General features: G+C 40.6%; 1 protein-coding gene across 2 annotated transcripts; it reads right to left on the reverse strand.

Moving 5' to 3' along the window:
- Window positions 1-226: 226 nt before the first annotated feature.
- smpdl3a (sphingomyelin phosphodiesterase acid like 3A) lies at window positions 227-19,488 on the reverse strand. 2 transcript variants are annotated; one of them, XM_007899295.2, is made up of 8 exons: window positions 19,359-19,488; window positions 12,058-12,280; window positions 10,305-10,449; window positions 7,962-8,058; window positions 5,669-5,847; window positions 4,769-4,949; window positions 1,280-1,404; window positions 227-724 (listed from the first exon to the last, which is right to left on the reverse strand). In XM_007899295.2, exons 1-8 carry the CDS (start codon window positions 19,459-19,461, stop codon window positions 428-430), a joined length of 1,350 nt encoding a protein of 449 aa, XP_007897486.1. In that variant the 5' UTR covers window positions 19,462-19,488; the 3' UTR covers window positions 227-427. The 2 variants fall into 2 exon arrangements, with proteins under 2 accessions (XP_007897486.1, XP_042189621.1); XM_042333687.1 differs by lacking the exon at window positions 19,359-19,488 and having other exon boundaries at window positions 12,213-12,277.
- Between the last annotated feature and the right edge of the window lie 1,342 nt (window positions 19,489-20,830).

Here is a 20,830-nt window from a genome sequence, read left to right on the forward strand (position 1 = left end):
GGGAGAGAGAGAAAAGAAAGGAATACGGAGAAGATAATAAAAACAGAAGTCACTGGGAACACTCAGCAGGTCAGGCAGCATCTATGGAAAGAGGAAAGTGGATTAACATTTCAGGTCGATGACCTTTCGTCAGAACTGGGGAATGTTGTGAGGGTCATCGAGCTGAAACGTTAACTCACTTTCCTCTCTCCATAGATGCTGCCTGACATTGTGAGTGTCCCAGCGACTTCTGTTTTTATTTCAGATTTCCAGCATCTGCAGTATTTCGCCTACAGAGAAGATAAAGCTGGATAAAAATAATATTAATTCAAATCAGGGGGCAAAGAAAAATTAAAAGCATTTTTATGTTAACAAATTACAAACAGAAATGAGAAATCAATCTTAATTCACAGACAAGGTTCAATGCAAACAGATTAGTCGAACTACTTCACCATTCTTGAATACATTTTGAGTATGAGGCTTGGTCTAAATATCTTGTAGCACATATCTGTTTCATTTTACAATGGCCAACACAGACTATGTTGATATAACTGACTATGTAATAGTAACAGTACTTCTGGAACTCCTTATTGTGCAGCTTTAGAAACTGATTTGTCAAGTTATACAAACTCTGTGGGTTTAGGTCTTTTATGCCATAGGCTTTGGTCATGGAATATTCCAGCTTCCAGTCAGGTTTCTTCTCCTCATTAGCTTCTGTAAGGTTCAGGTAATACTGCCAGAAATCCTGTGAAATAAAAAGTAATGAGTCTTGTATCACTCATATCTAGTTCACCACATTCATTTCTAATTTTCATACTTTTCATAGCATTTTATGTCTATGCTAAATCATACATAAATCACTGATATAGCATTCTTGTTAACATTCACCTGCACATAAAGTTTGATCATCTTCAGTTCCTCAGTCACTGATAAAATGTGCTCAATTGGTTCAGATCGCACTCTAAATTATTTATCTTCCTTTTATTATGACACCTGTCCAAATAGGTTGACATCAATAAATATTATAAGAATTGCCATCAGCCAAGTCATTTATGAACAATGTGAATGGCAGGAGAACCACAACAGACCCTTGGAGAACAGTCTGCAAGAAAGATGTAGAAGGGTGCAAAGTACAAAATGCACAGTAACTATACTTTATCTAGGAATTTTACCTGATGCATTAGCCCATTATATGCTATATGACTTGTCAATTCTATTTATTCTGCAAAAATAGAACAATCACATCCATTACCATTCTTAACCAATAGTGTTCACAGCTGGCATTTAAACAGAAACTCACCAGTAAGCTGTAGTCATTTGTGCTATATTTAAATAAGCGAATGCCTGGGTTGTTTGTTACAAGGTCCAGAAATCCCTTCATTGGAGTTACAGCTGGTGCCACAAATAAAGAATTGACAGGATTTCCTAGGGTGAGCAAATAACAAAACAATGCAAAATATTAACTTGAGTCTTAAAATAAAAAGAATGTTTTACTGTTTTATTTATTTGCAAAGTGACCACCATTATAAGCAATTCATTATTGTACCAGGAACGTCTGAAAAAAATCAAGCACCATTTGCATTTCATAAAAGTTCACAATGCAAAACAGAAAATGAAGAAAATTAGTTATATCTGTCAGTATTTCATGAATGATTCATATGTCTAACATTGCCTTGTGATGTCCCATGACCTGGGCCAATAGAAAAGTTCGGAAATATTTGTCAAGAATTGCAGAGCGCTTTACAGATCTTGCCGGAAATTGTGAAGAGTTTTGCTGAAATTGCAGGGGTTGGTTGGTACTATTGAGACGCATTTTGCTGCTAACCTACATTTTTTCTCTTTTCTCATTTTTAAAGACTAAACATGAAGAAATAACACATCAGATTGAAAAAAACAATTTATTAATGTTTTCTTTAAACAGAACACACCTTTCAAAAGATGTAAAAGTGCAGTTTCAATACAGTTTGCAGAAAATTTAATTTTTCAAAATCAAAATTTCATAGCTACAAACAAAAAATTCTCAGCCAAAAGTTTAGTGCTGGTTAAATTTTAACATGAGAAGAATATGTATATTTTCTACTGTTAGGCTTTGTCTATTATCTTTGAGGAGGTCTGTATAAACAGAAAATGACCTTTCAACGTCAGCTGCGCTCACTGGTAGCCAAATATACCTTTTTTTTGCAATTTTAGCAAGTTTCACAACAACAAGGATTTATAATAGCGTCCTCCATGCCGGACGGTGTATCAGAGAGCTTCACAGTAACGGACCCTGGAGCCGAGCCAAGGGGAGAGGGAAGAAGGTGAGCGACGGCGCGGTTGAAAAGAAATGTCTTCAGCTGAGACCTGAAAATAGGAAGAGAGGGGGCGAGACAAAGGGAGTGAGGAAGGGAGTTCCAGAGCCTCAGGTCTCAGTGGCTGAAGGCACAGCCACCGATGGTGGAGCAGAGGATTCGGGGGACAAGGAGGAGGCCAGACCCGGTGGAGCGAAGGCAAAGGGCATTGTTGTGAGGAGAGAGGAGGTCAGAGAGGTAGGATGGTGCAGAGAAGTGGAGGGATTTGAAGACAAGGGTGAGGATCTTGAAGTCGATCCTCTCTAGGAGAGGCAGCCAGTGCAGTCTGGCAAGGACTGGGGTGATCGGGGAGTGGAGTTTGGTGCGGGTGAGAATGCGGGCGACAGAGTTCTGGATGACCTGGATCTTATGAATGGTAGTGGTGGGGAGGAGGGCATTTGAATAATCCAGCCGAGTTGACAAAGGCAGAGACCAGGGTTTCGGGGGCTTTTGGGGTGAGGTATTGGCAGAGACGGGCGATGCGTCGGAGGTGGAAGAAAGTGGTCCTGGTGAGGGACCGGATGTGGGGGAGGAAGGATAATTGGGGGTCGAACCTGACGCCTAGGTTGCGTATGGGTTCGGAGAATTTTAGGGTGAGGTCAGATAGGTGAAGGAGGTGAGAACCATGCGATTCAAGACGTTGACGAGAGCTAAAGAGTATGGCTTCCGTCTTGTCAACATTTAGCTGTGGCTCAGGCTAAGCTCCCTATCATGCTGCTATTTTGTGGTTAACGGGAATATTTTCTCCAGTTGCGTTAGAAGCATGCCATTCGAAGTTTGAAATAATTAAAAGGGCAGGAATCACATTATTATATAAGTCTTTTTCTGCGTCTATTGTTGCTAGCTGGTGAGGATCAAAATTACAAACTGCTTTATAGGCAGCAATTGATAGATGCTTTTTCAAAATCAGTCCAATTTTGACTATCAGTCAAAATCACCTTTTCACAGCTGTCTTGCATAATTCTCTGGGAAAGGTTGACACACACCTCTCTCACTCTCAGAACAGGCTGCCAACTTTTCCCATCTTTGATTTGTACTCCTGTGCTCCAGCAATAGCACAGAAATCAATAAACAAATGTAAATTTTGCACCCGTACATACAGATTGTGGCCGTGAGGCACAGCTATTGCCTGACATTTTTTAATGAATTTTATGAGCTCAGATGAGTGCTCTGTGACAAAGGTTGCTTGAGCTTGCAACTCTGCAGTGTTATTCTTCAATAGCTTTTTCATTTTTTTCCACAAAGGCAATTGTGATGCAATTCCTTGAAGAAATTCTGCCAAGACAGACAAGTACTCATATTCAACATCCTTCACCCAGGAGCACCAATGCATATGAACAGCAAAGACTGGCATCTGTGGTTTAATTCCATCCCAAGAACTGATGCCGGCACATTGAACTTTGACAGAAGACTTTCTTGACCATAGCAAACACTGTGTTTAAGTCCTCCAGTATAACAGGCCAAATTTCCAAAATCAGAAGATGGGAAATGTATGTAATATGTATTGCATTAGGAAATAATCCCAACAGAATTATGTTAAATGCTTTGATGGCACATCCTATATTTTATTTTTATATTAAAAAACTATTTTGAAGCATATCTACAAACATTTTTAGGAATCAATATCTCGACCTTTTCTTATACAAAAAAAGTTCTCTCACAAACTTCACCTATTATCAAACAAAAACTGTTGTTTTAAATGAGCAGTTCTAATATGTAAGTTTACACGCAAACCAGGAAATGACTGCAAACAACCTGAATTCATAAAGATGAAGGGGTGATGGAGGGTGAAGAGAAGAAAGAACTATTTGGGCACTCTCAATACAACTGAATAAAGCTAGTATTTGAGCTGGGTGGGAAGTGGTGTTTAGAAAGGGGAGGGGGAAATGTTGCCTATGAAAGGAAGTTAACCTGGAGATGGAGTGGAGAAGTGGGCATGGAAACATATTACAGGGATTTGTTGAATTGATGTAGGGATTCAGGAAGTCTCTATGCAGAGCTTCTTAGAGATAGAATAGTGGTTGGAATTCATGATAATAGTAACATTTGCATGGAGTATGGTGAAGTAGGCTTGACTTGGCCTTTCCTGATTCAAGCTTTCTTACGTGTCTGCTGCTGTCTCAGTACAGATCTGGGATCAAACCGAGGACCTTCGGCTCAATGACAGTATTGTAACCTTTGAAAACTATCCACCAGGTACATTATTTTCCATATGTGTGAGTGAGTAGCTGTATGCTCCTGTAGCTAATATCTCAGATATTACTACTTGTACTCTCCGTCAATCAACCCAGGTGATCAGGAAGCAAGTTAGAAGATAGGTTTGGCTGAATTACCAAATAGATTCCACAATTATAACTAATATAAATTCTGCTCAGGAGAACTGAGCATACATACAAATGTAAATTAAACAAAACTTCTTAAGTAAAGAAGTAGTGCCACTAAAAAGGAAGGCGTATTACCTTGCTCATCCAGAAGCACCATCATGCTATCCCGGTGAGTGTGACCAAAGAACTGGCCAACAATTACACCACTGTATTTACGCAGTATTGTCACCAACTTTTCATTGTCTTTCACTCTTATCGAAGTAGTTCTGAGCGAGTCTGGCAAGTACCCTGGAGGAACATGGGCTATGAGGTAAACCTAGGAGAAAGAACAATAAACCAATGATTACTTCCCAGTGGTAAAACAAACCAGCTCACATTTAACATAACACAGTGGGGGATAAAATGATGTGTTTCTTCAACGTCACAATGTTTAGTTGTATTGATGAAATATTATATGGCATTATTTCCACTAGCTCATAGTTTTCATTCCATGCCAATAATCAGCAGTATTTGTCCCTCTAATTGTCCCATTTAAACCCATAATAAATGAATGAAAAAATCTATTTCACTCACACAACAACAACTTGGATTTATATAGCACCCTCCACGCCGGATGGGGTCTCAGAGAGCTTTACAGTAACGGATCCCGGGACCGAGCCAGGGGGAGGAAGGTAACCAAAGTCGCGGTTGAAAAGAAAGGTCTTCAGCAGAGACCTGAAAATCGGAAGGGAGGGAGCGAGACAAAGGCAGTTCCAGAGCCTCGGGGCATAGTGGCTGAAGGCACGGCTGCCGAGGGTGGAGCGGAGTACTCGGGGGACGAGGAGGAGGCCAGACCCGGAGGAATGAAGGCAACGGGTACAATACTTAATATGCAACCACAGAATTAGTTACCAGTGAATCATGTGTTAAACTTTTAAAACAAATAATGTGCACTGTCAAACATGAATGAAACTCTTAGACATGTTCTTTTTGCCTTCTTAACATAAAATATACTTTGGGTATTTTAAATTCCACAATTCTAATGAAGATTTGTACCTTGTCTTTGTTTGCCTGAGCTTTCTTCAGTGTATCTTCAAGCCACTCGTATTGCCCTGCAGGGTCTTGCATTTTCTTGGTAATTTTATTGGGACTGTAGTACAAGTTTGTGTTTAAGCTAATTATCCGCAGAGTCTGTTTAGTAATTTTGCAGTTAAAGACCTGGGTATAGAAACCACCTAAAAGGGAGAAAAGGAACAGAAATGTGCATCTCAAGTGATAGAAAGGTTCAAGAAAAATATTTGAAAACACAAGGGCATGTGGAGTATTCACAAGATTAGTTTAGATGAAGAAAGCCCTTCAGGCTGTCCAATCTCATCCTTTAAAAATGCATGATGAGAAAAAATGCGAAGCTTTTGGTCAATTTTCAAGGAAAAATAAAATCTTATTGTAAAGGTGCAAAAACATTTTGGATGATTGACTGAAACAAGAGGACAATATTAATGATCATATTATTGGCAAAGACTGGAGAATAGAAAAGTGATCACACAAAATTGCTGACCGTGGTGCTGTGGCATCCTGTGTCACAGAGCACGCAGGTAGCCAAGTGGCGGGAACAAAATAAAGAACACAGACAAAGCTAAGCCACGGTAACAACAACAAAATTACATTTTTAAAGCGCCGATTCCTCCCACAGGAGTCCTCCCAGATGAATATAGATAAAGATGAAATGTATGTCCGTGTGTCTGTCTGTGTGTCAATCTACATTCCATATCAGATCCTTTGGTTGCAAGCAAAGCTGCAACGGGTACAGCTAGTACAATAAAGAGGTGGTATTTAAAACATTCAGAAATTGTAGTAAATTAGAAAGTGCTGCACTCGAGACTAAGATTGGTATAGGATAACATTTCTTAATTCATAGTAATTGCAGAGTAATTTTATTTAAATGGAAGATTAGATTGACTTTGTTACAGAAACATTACCATTATTTAATCATCCAAAGTGCTGTGGGGATGTAGGACCTCTGACAGCAACACATGCCAGTAGAACTCACTTTTGTATTGACACAATCTTTGTCATCACAGAGACTGTGTCAATCTTACAAAGCTGGGGTTTGCATTGGTCGTAAAAATTATTCACAAATGGCATGTCAATTCTTTACAAAACACTAGTAAAACCATAATAGGAGCTTTGTATCCATTTTTGTTACAACACTACACCAAATGAAAGAAGATTAGAAAAGGAAAAGTTGAAAACACATAACAACAACAAGATTACATTTGTATAGCGCCTTTCACGTCGGGAGGACTTCCCAAGGCGCTGGACAGAGTACAGCATTTCAGACCCGAGTCTCGCAGAAATGATGGGAAATTACTTATATTTTACACTAGACTGATGTTTAAGGTATATTTATATTTCTTAGATTCATTTATTTATACTAACATTTATATTTACATATTTATGTTTAAAAAATCAAGATATGTTTAATGCTTAAGATTTTTAATGTTCAAACATCTACATGGGTATTTAATTTTAATTAATAATAATTTATTCTTGAAATATTGGGTAAACCCAGGTTATTCCTTTCATGTAAAGCACAAAATTAGGACCAAAGAAAATGAATGAAAAGAAGAGAAAAAGGACATTTGGAAATTAAACTTTCCAAGATGCAAGCCCGTGTGAAGGACTCTGTATAAATGCTTGTTGTGGTTGTTGTTTCAGGAAGCGCATCTTTATTCAAAGAGTGATAAATGTTTGCATTCATCGATCATCCAGAAAAAGCATTGGAGTTAATTCAAAAATACTATTATAAGTTATGATCAAAGATAACATGGTAAAGGGATACTTGAATGGATGCTTTTTATATATCGTTGGTGCAACTGAGATACAACAAGAATTTACACTTATATAGCGCCCCTCACGCAGGATAGTGTCTCAGAGGTGATGTAAGAAGTAAACACAAAGAACAATCAGCCTGAGTGCACAGACATGACTTTTTCATCATTATGTCTTCATGTTTGTACATTTTAAGAAAGTGGTAGAGTAGTTTAAGCATAAAGTACATTTTCATATCCTTTACATGGCAGAATGTTTTGATAATAATACAATAACCCTCGCATTTGATATAGCACCTTATCGCGTCATTGAGATGTCTCAAAGCGCTTCACAGGATGCAAGTGGTTTGCCTGTCTATTTTGTGGGTGAAACTGGGGGTAGTTCTGTTGAAGCAGGGCATCTGCCTATGCTAGACTTCATAAGTTGAGGTGTTTGCTCCAAGAGGGATGACAGAAAGCTGATGGGATTTCTTTTTTCTAACAGTACTACAATATAAACCACTCCATTCACATCTTACCTTTCCGGAAAGTGCTAAGGGCATCTTCTGTTAACCAATGTTTCCACATATCAGCTGCTGCATTGTAAATCTCACTTGCAACAACAGGAAGCTGGTCCTGTTAAAATAAAAAAAAGTCCACATGGTTTTAACTTTTTTCTTTTTTGGGTTTATTATAAACCATTTCTCAACAATGCGATATTTGTAGCATATACAAATAGCGTATTGTGAGAGCAAATCAAAATAAAAGCAATACATTTGCAATACAAAGTCAAGAAAGGACATACAAATAGGCATGAAAATAATTATTGGTCAAGTTGTCAGATGCAAACCATATGCCACAGGAAATAATGTGAGCCTGGCTAAGTTGAAGTTGAGAACTACAGTATTTCAAAATTGAAAAAATATTAGGAAGTCCTTTCATTAAAATTACTGAGAGTGCAATTTGAGAGATTTATACTTGTGTTTTAATGAATGAGTTCATCTTCCACTAAAGTACAAGATGACTTTTTTTTAATACTGGCAGATTGAATGTTACATTAAATCTGTACAGATGAATGAGCAGCAACAACTGGAGTAAAATTTATATATCATACGTATATTTTGGCAGAAAATTGGAATCTACATGTACAACTCTCCACAAATGATTTTCAATACAAAACTAAAGTAATCCTTGCATTCAATATAGCACCTTGTGTCAAAACGTCTCAAATGCTTCAAGTTTTCTATAATACGTAGCAATAGTAAAGGTATTTTTTTTATTTAGGGGATTGCAGGCCTGGAACCTGGGAGAAATTCCTTCCCTTTTTAAATAATGCAATGGGGTCCTTACCATCCACCTGACCAGGAAGATAGGACATCAGTCCGAGAATGGAAGGTCATGGCTTAGGCTGACACTCCATCTCAGTACTGGGCCCAATGTGGGGCAATCTTCTGACTCAGAGGTGGGAGTGCTACCAACTGAGCCAGGCTGAATACTCTGGCTGTTGAGTCAATTAAATCCTCTGAATGAACCAAAGGAATATTCTATTTGTAGATATGGAGAGAATAATATTTGCAATTATCCTTCATTGATGTAATTTGAAGACACAAGCCCCTCCTCCTTAATTTCATGAATGAGAACCTATTGTATCATTTCTCTATTTTACCAACCAGTGAAGAAGTTACTTTATATAATAATAAAAGTAATAATCATTGCATTTGATAGCGCTTTACCCATCTTCTGGATGTCTCAAAGTGCTTCACAGAATATACTGTAAAGTGAATTGAGTGTATATTTGTAGGCGAATCACGGCAGCCAATTGCGCACAGCAGTATCCCACAAACAACAACAACAACAAGATTCCATTTATAAAGCGCCTTTCACGTCAGGAGGACGTCCCAAGGCGCTGCACAGTTGGGTCATGACCCGAGCAGGGGGGAAATGGTCAGGGTGAGGGAAGGGAGGGAGCAAGGAGGGGGGAAATGGTCAGGGTGAGGGGAGGGAAGGGAGGGAGCGAGGAGGGGGAAGAGAGTCGAGAGGGGAGCTGAAGGCACGGTCAAAGAGAAGCTCAGTCGTTGATTGAGTGACCAAATTGTTATTTTTATTTATTTATTCTTTGAGGGATTATAATCAGCGTGTGGAGTAAGGAAACTTGCCCAAGTTTTCGTCCTGGCGGGAATCAAACCCAGGTCTCTCGCTTGCGAGGTGAGTGCTCTAATCACTGAGCTATAGGACTCCTTGCAGTTGATATAGCTCCTTATCATTTTGTTGAGAAATCTCAAAACGCTTCACAGAATATACTGTAAAGTGACTTGTGTATTTTGTGGGTGAAATGCGGCAGCCAATTGCGCACAACAGTGGATTGAGTGATCAGTTTTTTTTTAAAAAAGGAATTATCCCCAAAAAGCAATCGGCCAATCGACTAACAACCGAGTTCCTACTTACTGCTAGGTAAACAGAGTGTATGGAGTAAGGAAACTTGCCTAGGGTTTTGCCCTGCCCAGGAATCAAACCCAGGTCCTCTTGTTTGCGAGGCAAGTGCTCTAACCACTAAGCTACAGGACTCCAAGTTGTCAGAGATGTATTCTGCCTCATCATGCCATCCATCCAAGTTAAGATATCACACCCAACGTGGTGACAGATCACTTATCATTTGCCATGAAAATGATGGCGCTTTGATAAAATGTTCTCATATTTAAAATACAAATTCTAAAAGTAACATTATAAGACACTGAACTTTTTATTTCTGATATCCCTGGTTTTTTAACATTGGAAATCAGAAAAGATTAAGCACAAATTGCCAATATGTATTGCTATGGCTTGCAGAGTATCCCATTGTAAGTCATTAACTTGAACACATAAAATGAAACAGAAACCATTACTTGTGGCCAGTAGTCATGGTTACCCATTGCCGGGAAAACCTGTAGATCTTTGAAGTTCTCCTTGACAGTTTCAGTCATATTGTGCATGATGTTTATCACGATCTTTGCAGAGAGCTTTGCAACTGCTACATGAGGAGGACTGTCTCTGGGGGGAAAAAACAAAGGCCGAATAGTGACACTGATCCTGATTCAGAGTAATCAATATTTTGACAATTAAACCGTACATAACGAACATAAACTGTACCTTTTCAAAATATTTTCTTCATTGTTTCAAAACACAAATAATGAGGGAAGCATTAAAATGAGCCCCTTCTTTAATTGAGCTTTTAATAACCACTGATTTGAATGGGAGGTTTCCTTCAGTCCAGATTGACTCTTATTTTCTTAGCATTTCAGGGCATCTAGAATTTGGCAAATTCTTAAATGCAGTCAAATCTGTTCAAGCAGTCATGTTCCATTCATATTCCCTATTAACAAATATCCTGGAACAGCTCAGTTTGCACACCAACGAAACCTAACTCAGGGGCCACCCTTATATAAAGGCCACTTTGGCCCAGTCCCCTCAGTGGTTGTTGAAAACAGTGGTCTTAATTTTGAAGATGGTTTTCCGTATGTTACTTTAACTACAGAAAAAGTTGTTGAATTCAATTTGCGAGATATTAGATGCTCTGAAATGCTAAGAAAATAGTTTTCTTAGCATTTCACTTAGGATTTTTATAAACACAATACAGAATTTTGAACTGTTCTTTTTCTATTCATTTTTATTCTGAAGGAGCTGCCTCATATAGATCTATTAATTTTGTTTATGTATCAAATATATATGATATATATATATAAATAATTCATACTGCATAAACATTGGAAATTTAATTTGATAAAGCCCATTTTACATAGAATCTGCAGTAAGAAAACAGGGCATTTGGCCCAAATAACTCATCCAGCTAATTTACTCCACATCAGGCCCCACTATCCCAAATACCACAGCCCTAGCCTCTCCCCATACATCTCTATTCTTTTCTCTCTCGTCTTTGCTTGGATGCGTTTCTCACACTATTTATCCCTCAGTCGGCATTTGCTTTTTTTTAAAAAAAGAAGGAATTTACAATTTTCTCAATGACTTAATGAATTTATTCAATGATTAACTGCATGAGTCCCAAATTCCATTGGCAGTCTGTGGTGAACTAGGTGATCTTAACCAGGGTGAAACTAGGGAGCGTTACAATTCACCTCAAAATCTTTAGGTTGGAATGGAGTGGGGGGAGAAAAACAAAATCAGCCTGGCTTCCTAATTCTGATTTCTATCCAGTGACTGAGCATTGATTGATCAACTGATTTGACTGTGAAATGGACAAGACATCCTCTGCAGTTAAAAAGTCTGCTGAAATTTACTGTAAAGCTCACGAATGAAAATGTGGCCAATATACTGGACGGTGACTTGCATTCATGGAAACGTATCCAGGTAGAAGGAAAAACTAGTCAAAGAAATAAGAGGGAGAACAATATTTTCAACTCTAGTGAGGTGGGAAACGATTATTTTAGCAAACTAAAGAGTTAATGAGGTGTCTGAATGAATGAACAAGATATAAGATTTATTGCCCTTGAATCTAACCTGATTTTAGATTATTAGGGAATGCATATCCCTAGCTTACTTCTCCTCCTGTCCTGTGAACCAGTCTTTACTCTCAAGTTTTTCCACCCTTGTGTTCATTACCAAAAGTAAATCAGTTCATTTCTATCTATTATCAACACGTACCCTGTCCATATCATAAAGGAAGGTTGGTGTCCAGCTTTAAATACATCTTTCATGTACTGAAAAGCAGACTGTATAAGACGGTATGGTGAATCACACCTATAGGCACCATAAGGTCCAGCATGTTTTGCTGGAAAACCTCTTGATGAATTGCAAACCTTTGTGGGATCATCTGACAAGTGGTAGGTAGGATCCAAATGCAAATCAGTAATATGCCAGAAATAACCTGGTAGAAAGNAAAAAGGTAAATTAATTAGTACTTCACAATGAAAAGTTTACACAAAACTTGTGATTTGTAATTCTAGTTTTGAAACAGATGGCTAAACATACTGTTGAGTGTAGAGATCTGAAGGTTACAGATTTGACTCCTGTTTTGTTTTCAACCAGTAGATCTTAGCCAAACAGCACTAAAGGCACTACCATTAAACTTAATACTCGTGATCTGAAGCAAAAACAGCCAATTTCTGATTCCTGATCCAGTGACCCCCGCATCCCACCTCCCAGAAAAGTAATATGGGTGAACTTCCATCCTCAAGGTTGGTTAGCCTTCACTCATTTGAGTATGCACACACATGAAGGTGAGATACTGGAAACCACCAACACCCTTGAAACTGTACTCCAGCAAGACGTAGGAGCTTCAGGAGAGCAAAAGTGCACGATAATAAATTACAATTACCACACAAGAATGTACTTGAAAAAAAAACTTGGTGGTCATTTATAACTACTTGTGTTGTTTTTGGCTTTCCAGTTGTTTGTAACTGATGGTTTATGCCACATATCACTATTGAATTAATCTGCAAATACACATCCCTAGCTTACTTCTTCTCCTGCCCTGTGAACCAATCTTTGCTCTCAAGTCAATTCTTGACAATACCTTTATCAAGATTGCATGAAAACATATCAACAGTGCAACATAAAGAAAAATATGTATCAACAACAACTTGAATTTATATAGTGCCTTCCATACCGGACGGCGTCTCAAAGCGCTTTACAGTAATGGATCCCGGGGCCGAGCCAGGGTGAGGGAGAGGAAAGTGACCAAAGGTGCGGTCGAAAAGAAAGGCCTTCAGCAGAGACCTGAAAATGGGAAGGGAGGGAGTTAAACGAAGGGAGTGAGGAAGGCAGTTCCAGAGCCTCGGGACATAGTGGCTGAAGGCACGGCCGCCCAGGGTGGAGCGGAGGACTCAGGGGACGAGGAGGAGGCCAGACCCAGAGGAACGAAGGTACTGTTTTGAGGAGAGAGGTCAGAGAGGTAGGGGGGTGCAGAGGAGTGGAGGGACTTGAATATAAGGGTGAGGATCTTGAAATCAAGAAATAAAAGAATTTAAAATGAAGACAGCAAGGAATTCAGACTAGGCTTTATTGCTCCTGAAGAGGACTCAGCACCTGAATAGGCTGAATAAGACAAATTGCCTCATGTACTGTAATTTCTATGAGTAATCAAATTTGACAAGATGTGTTAAACAGCAGCCTCCAACTCATTTTGTATGAATTAATATCATTATATCATGGAAGTATTCAAATGGAATCTTTCGAATTGTACATTGGATGAAGTATACTGGTGAAGCATAATACGCTGAATGAGGTATAGTAAGCTACTGCCATGATTGGGAATTCTATTTATATATTCTTTCAGGTGGTTCTTCAACTAATAATAGTAGTAATAACAATAGATAGATAATTCTTGCATTTGTTATAGTGCCTTTCACACTGTAAGGACATCTCAAAACATTTATTGTAAAGTGTAGTGACTGCGTATTTTGTAAATCATGGCAGGCAATTTGAGCAAAGCAATGTACAGCCATGAAGTGAATAACTAAATGCAACTGGGAGATTGTATTTTTTTTAAATAGTGCCACAAGATCTTTAATGTCCACTTGAACATGTAAACCAAACATTGGTGTAATGTCTCTGAATACAGCACACTCCCAGCACTACATTAGAATATCAGCTGGACTGTGCGAGTTCAATGGCCTGACTTGGGGCCTTAATGCACAACGTTCTGACTGAGAATGCTATCAACTGAGCTGGACTAACACCTAAACCAGAATCAGACTATTCCAATAAAGTCCATCATATTGTTGAGGCCATCATATGATTGTAGTAACCAGAAACCTTTGCAATACCTGATCAGCCTGGACTTGTTGTCTTTCTATTCAACAGGATAAATCAGTGTCTCAAGTGACAACTGCTCTATTGTGCTGCAGATTCCAACATAACTGATCAGAAGCTATAGAAGTGTAAACAAAGCTGCTTTGTGGTCTGTTTTAAAGTCCTGAGCCCTTATCCTGTAAAGGTAGATCCTGAACTACCTCCAGAATATGACTAGCCTTTTTTCAGCTTTATTAGACTGAATACAAATATTTCTGCAAATATGCTTGTTGCCTTCAAGGATTTACAAATTATTGGGCATTAATAGATATGTTCTGAAGGTCTTTATAATAATAATCCTTGCACTTGATATAGCGCATTATCATGTCTTCTAGACGTCTCAAAGTGCTTCACAGAATATGTTTTGTGGGCAAAATAAAGGTCAATTATCCTTGATTGGGAGAGTTATTTTAAGGTGTAATTGTTCTTTAACCCATTTTCTGACTAGGAGAGGAGAAGTTTTGGTGAAGGCAGCACTACTGTATATATACTTCCAGAAAAACAGTTGTGAAGATTCAAAGGCTTAAAATATAATGCGCTGTTGTTGTCTGTAGAGAAGCTTTAACTATTCTACTTATTCACTGTTAAGTTTTCAAATTTTAGTGAGTTACATCAATTAATTTACACCAATATTGCATTTTATGTTAAGACGTTAAAAACAAATAAAACAAAAAAAACCTTGCACATGAATTGTCTCCTTGCCCCCCACTCCTCTGCTCTTAATAATAATCCTTGCATTTGATATAGTGCTTTTCACGTCTTCTAGACATCTCAAAGCACTTCATAGAATAGACTGTAAAGTGAATTGATTGTATATTAGTGGGCGAAATGCGGCAGCCAATTGCACACAGCAGTGTCCCACAAACAGTCGTGGATTGAAGTGACCAATTTATTATTGGGTTTTTCTTGAGGGATTATTATCAGGCATGTGGAGTAAGCAAACTTGCCCAAGATTTCACCCTGCCGGGAATCAAACCCAGGTCTCTTCCTCTCCGCTTGGCTAACTTGGCCTTGCTGTGCATCTCCCACACTTTTTGTGCCACCAGCATGGCTGAGCTGACAGATTCTGTGTCCGTAACCTATGGAGCCCCCTCCTTCTACCCCTGCAGCTCCCCCCTGCCACCTGTCTTTCATGTGCTCTGGGATGCTCTCTTGTGTGAATGGCACTATTTAAATGCAAGTTATTGTTGTCCACAATATATTTTCATAGTGTAGCTGAGTATTTTTACATGAACTTTACAATCGCACAGCTTACATTCAGCTCACATTCTGTCTGGCCCAATGCACTTTGAGTCACTGCCAGGCCCATTCACCAACCTGGCTCCTGACTGCTTTAATTTTATAATTTAGTTAAATTTATTTTTCCTTTTCTCTCCACCCTTTTGAAAAAAAATGTATTGAAAGGTTTAGTGCTTGTGGAGTAGTCTAATGTTATATGCAGTGCAATTGAAACCAGTCAAATTATTCAACATTAAACAAATGTGTAGCAGTGACAGAGATTTAATGTGGTTTGCCTTACAGCTAAAGGCACGTAGAACATTGAGACAAAGCAGAAGTTGATGTTACAAAGTAATATCAAAATGTGCTGATTCACCAAAATCATTTCAGAACATTTACGAACAGTTACACCCACCAAGGACTTTCGTCACCTTATTCTGGCCTGGATTTGAACTGCAGGCCAGAGATGAAGTGATATGATTTCCTCCAGTAGAAATGCTCTACGTTCCTTTAACTGTAAAGCAAACCGTTTTTAACTCTGTCGTGAAAAGCACTATATAAATGTAAATTTGTACTGTGAACTTCGATTCGTGCTACTCATTTAAACACTCTACCTCTTCTAGGGACAACACGAAATATGAATAAAAATATGGACTTATGGATGTACAAGATAGGTTTTACAGTATAATATACTACCACAAAAAAGTCAATAAACCAAATTATACTTAAGTTCAGATGCAAAAATAGAAAATCCTAAAAAACAAGGCTGTTCACCCCTTACACACAAGAAACATTATGTTTCCATTCTATTCTCCTCCACATAATCCCATTCTCTTTCTCTAAAGTGCCAGTCTTCCTCTCATCCCACCAAATGCCAGCACTTTTCTCTCTCCACACACAGTGCCACACACTTGCTCTCTTTCCCCTTTAGTGCCACTCTTGCTCTCTTCTCAGATAGTGCCAGTCTTGCTTACCCCACCACACACACAGTGCCAGCCTTGATTTCATCCAATGCAGTGCCAGTTATGCTCTGTCCCCACATAACTTTTCTCTCTCCCCTCACACTACAGCCATCTTTCTCTCTTGTGCCTGCATACTTCCCTCCTAGCAGCAAATAAGTTGAGCCTGAGTCCATATGTATGCTCACATATTAAAATTTCTGTGTGTGGAATGTGCACTCTCTCACGAGAGGAAGGCACAATGCTTACTTTAGTCCAGAGATTATTAGGTGTAGGTTGGTCTGAGCCAAGGATGAGACATTTGCCTAAAATGGACGTTAAAGATTCCATGATACTATTTATAAACAACATAATCACTGGTGTTTAATCACTGGGGAAGAAACTAGTTTTGAATGGATGATTCCCATTTTATAATAATAATCCTTGCATTTGAGATAATTGGTTACAAAATATAAGCATAAAAAATTTAATTCATTCACTCCATTCTGTTGTCTATATAGTTAATGGGAAATGGACAGATTCCTGATTCGGTGGGGACTTAGAACAGAACACCAATAAAAAAAGCTCATTAAAGAACATCTAATAGAATTTACATATTGAGACGAGTTGAATTGATAATAATCCTTGCATTTGATGTAGCCCCTTATCACATCATTGAGACGTGTCAAAGCCCTTCACAGAATATACTGTAAAATGGAGCGACTTGTGTATTTTGGGGTGAACACACATTTTAGTCAGAAATTAATATACTAGAAATGTGTGTCACCCAGACAGTAAGTGTCAGCAGGTTATTTATCCTGTTCTCATCCCACATTCACTTGCACTATTTTCAGCAATCCATCACTGGAGAGCTATCAGTCGTGGGCACCTGAGGGAGCATGTCCCTAATCCAGGGCACTCTGGCCAACCATACCAACCCTTAAGAACACAGCCAAGGAATCAAACCTCCCCCCCACCCCCTTCTACCAGAGTCCTGCACAGTACTCGTTGGGCCATCAAGTGAAACATAATGATTTAGTCATTAACATAAATCTTGTTTCACCAAAATCCCTGAGTTGTAAATGCAATGATAAAAATGGTGCATTGAAATGTCACGTAACGAGAAGTGTTCCTTTAAAAACAGTGCGTGTAGCTGCATTCACGCCCAAACTACAGTGTAGGGAAGGAGATATTTTTGTTACTTCCGAGAGAGTACACAAGTTACTGAGTTTGCATTTTACAATACATGTTGACGTTTGAGACGATCGGGATAACTGTTGAACTTTTGCACATCAACAATGTAACAGTGTCTTAGTTCTGACAAGTTGTTCTGTGAATGTCACTCACCACTTCTGCGTCCTGATCAGAAACCAACCGTGTCAATAACATTGCATATGATTAGAGACCGTATACTGTGCTTTCTGAGACACCAGACAACACCCACCCAGTGGCTAACCTGCTGAACTTTGATACAATGCATAAAGCCTCCGCCGGGAGACTTTGTACCCAACGACACAGTTGCAAGTGTAAGGAGGGTCTCAGGGCTTCTCATAACCTGTGCTGGGGTCAGTCAGTCGGCAATGGCTGTGCTGGGGTCAGTCAGTCAGCAATGGCTTGCTATGCTGTGCTGGGCTCAGTCAGTCAGCAATGGCTTGCTGTGCTGTGCTGGGCTCAGTCAGTCAGCAATGGCTTGCTATGCTGTGCTGGGCTCAGTCAGTCAGCAATGGCTTGCTGTGCTGGGGTCAGTCAGTTAGCAGTGACTTGCTGTGCTGGGGTCAGTCAGTCAGCAGTGACTTGCTGTGCTGGGGTCAGTCAGTTAGCAGTGACTTGCTGTGCTGGGGTCAGTCAGTCAGCAGTGGCTTGCTGTGCTATGCTGGGGTCAGTTAGCAGTGACTTGCTGTACTGGGCTATGCTGTACTGTGCTGGGGTCAGTTAGCAGTGACTTGCTGGGCTATGCTGTGCTGGGCTACGCTGTGCTGTACTGGGCTATGCTGTGCTGGGGTCAGTTAGCAGTGACTTGCTGGGCTATGCTGTGCTGGGCTACGCTGTGCTGTACTGGGCTATGCTGTGCTGGGGTCAGTTAGCAGTGACTTGCTGGGCTATGCTGTGCTGTGCTGGGGTCAGTTAGCAGTGACTTGCTGGGCTGTGCTGGGCTATGCTGTGCTGTGCTATGCTGTGCTATGCTGTGCTGTGCTGGGCTATGCTGTGCTAGGCTATGCTGTGCTGTGCTATGCTGGGCTATGCTGTGCTGTGCTGTGCTAGGCTATGCTATGCTGTGCTGTGCTATGCTGTGCTATGCTGTGCTGTGCTATGCTGTGCTGTGCTGGGCTATGCTGTGCTGGGCTATGCTGTGCTGGGCTATGCTGTGCTGGGCTATGCTGTGCTGTGCTATGCTGTGCTATGCTGTGCTATGCTGTGCTATGCTGTGCTGTGCTATGCTGTGCTGTGCTATGCTGTGCTGTGCTGGGCTATGCTGTGCTGGGCTATGCTGTGCTGGGCTATGCTGTGCTGTGCTGGGCTATGCTGTGCTGGGCTATGCTGTGCTGGGCTATGCTGTGCTGGGCTATGCTGTGCTGGGCTATGCTGTGCTGGGCTATGCTGTGCTGGGCTATGCTGTGCTATGCTATGCTGTGCTATGCTATGCTGTGCTGGGCTATGCTGTGCTATGCTATGCTGTGCTGGGCTATGCTGTGCTGGGCTATGCTGTGCTGGGCTATGCTGTGCTGGGCTATGCTGTGCTATGCTATGCTGTGCTGGGCTATGCTGTGCTATGCTATGCTGTGCTGGGCTATGCTGTGCTGGGCTATGCTGTGCTGGGCTATGCTGTGCTGGGCTATGCTGTGCTGGGCTATGCTGTGCTGGGCTATGCTGGGCTATGCTGTGCTGAGTCAGTCAGTCACAGACCTTGTGCGGTGAAGGCCAGCGAGTTGCTGGCCGGTTGGCCGGGAGCAGCCCCCGCAGTGGCTCTCACACGGTCACCGCCGCTTTGCCACTCACCTGCAGCCCCGCCGAGGGGGTCCCTGGGCTCCAGCGGGACGGCGGAGGCGGCGGTCAGTGCGAGAGCGGAGAGCAGAGCCACGGCCCCGAGCACAGCCTCCATCCCAGAGAGAGATAGAGAGAGACACGGGCACCGCGTCACAAGCAGAGGAGCACGTGACCCCCCCCCCCCCCGGGCACCTTCTCCAGCCCCGGCCCCGGGGACCTGCACTGGGGGGGCGGGGGGGCGGGGGGGCATCTTAATGAAGAGTGGGGCATTGGGAGATCAATCCAAGACTATTGCACCGTGTCCTCCCTCTTCCTTCTAATCTCCACCCCCCCCCACACACACACTCACACACACACTCACACACTGCAAGAATGCACACACAGTAATAATAATAATAATAATGTTGTTATTATTATACCAGGAATATGATGGGGTGTTGTTTCCTATTAGGTTTGCAATCCAAGCGATTACCCCGGGATTCCTATTTGCACCGGGGGGATTTGCTTTCCTTTTTTTATTTCAGATTAATTTTTTAAGGCTTTTTTGTATTTTTTTTTAAAAAATATATATTTTTTTTTGTTTGGTTTGGGTTAAAAAAAGGCTTTTAGCACTACGAATCAAAATAGAAGCGCCCTGGTCTGGTTAAACTAGTTGGGGGGGGGACCTCTGCTCTCTTCCAGCTGACCCAACTCACGCTGCTGGAAGGGATCCCAGATCACAAGTGCTCAACGAGGCTTTGAAGAGCTTTGCAACAGCAGCAGGTTTTGCAATTCTTACCACAGGTACACTGAGGCTGTATCAATCCACTCTTTTGGGAAATGAATTAGATGGACATCTACGATTTAAAAACGTGAAGGGATAGGCATAAACAGAACTGGAAAGTCGGATTGATAGAGGATCTAAACAAAATAGAGATATGTGGGAGAGCTTTTGTGTCGATTTTTTCCCCCCAGCAATCAAACGTAACCTAACTTGGAAGCCACAAAACTAGTGTCTTGTGTGTTCAACATATTTCGAGTGACCCATCCCCTTGAAGATGGTCATAACTGTCCAAACGTGTGTGTGTGTGTATTATATAATATATATACACACACGCTTGCTTTACACATTTTGGGCTCGAATTAATCCATAAAAGGAAAAAGTTCCCAGGAGGGAATGCCAAACTTTTTTGTAGCAATTACCTTTTCACATTAATGCAGTCGCATCTCTTCATGCCACAGTTGTTCAGTATAAAATGGGAAGCCCTGCACTGAAATGTGAACAGATTAGATGTTGTGCTTTCTCAACCCATCTGCAACCTGACCATTTTCCCAGGTAACTAGTCTGAATAATATAAGAGAGCACCTGCTCCCAGCCATTTGATCTAAAGGTTACAGACAGACACTATATTCACTGGATTGACTAGGAAGTTAGAAAAATGGACTCAATTATTAGTAAAGTTTAAAGCTAATTCTAACGCCTTAACTAAGCAACAAAACAAGGC

This window comes from Callorhinchus milii, unplaced genomic scaffold, assembly GCF_018977255.1.
Source record: "Callorhinchus milii isolate IMCB2004 unplaced genomic scaffold, IMCB_Cmil_1.0 Scaffold3, whole genome shotgun sequence".
In the NCBI taxonomy this organism is placed as follows: Eukaryota; Metazoa; Chordata; class Chondrichthyes; order Chimaeriformes; family Callorhinchidae; genus Callorhinchus; species Callorhinchus milii.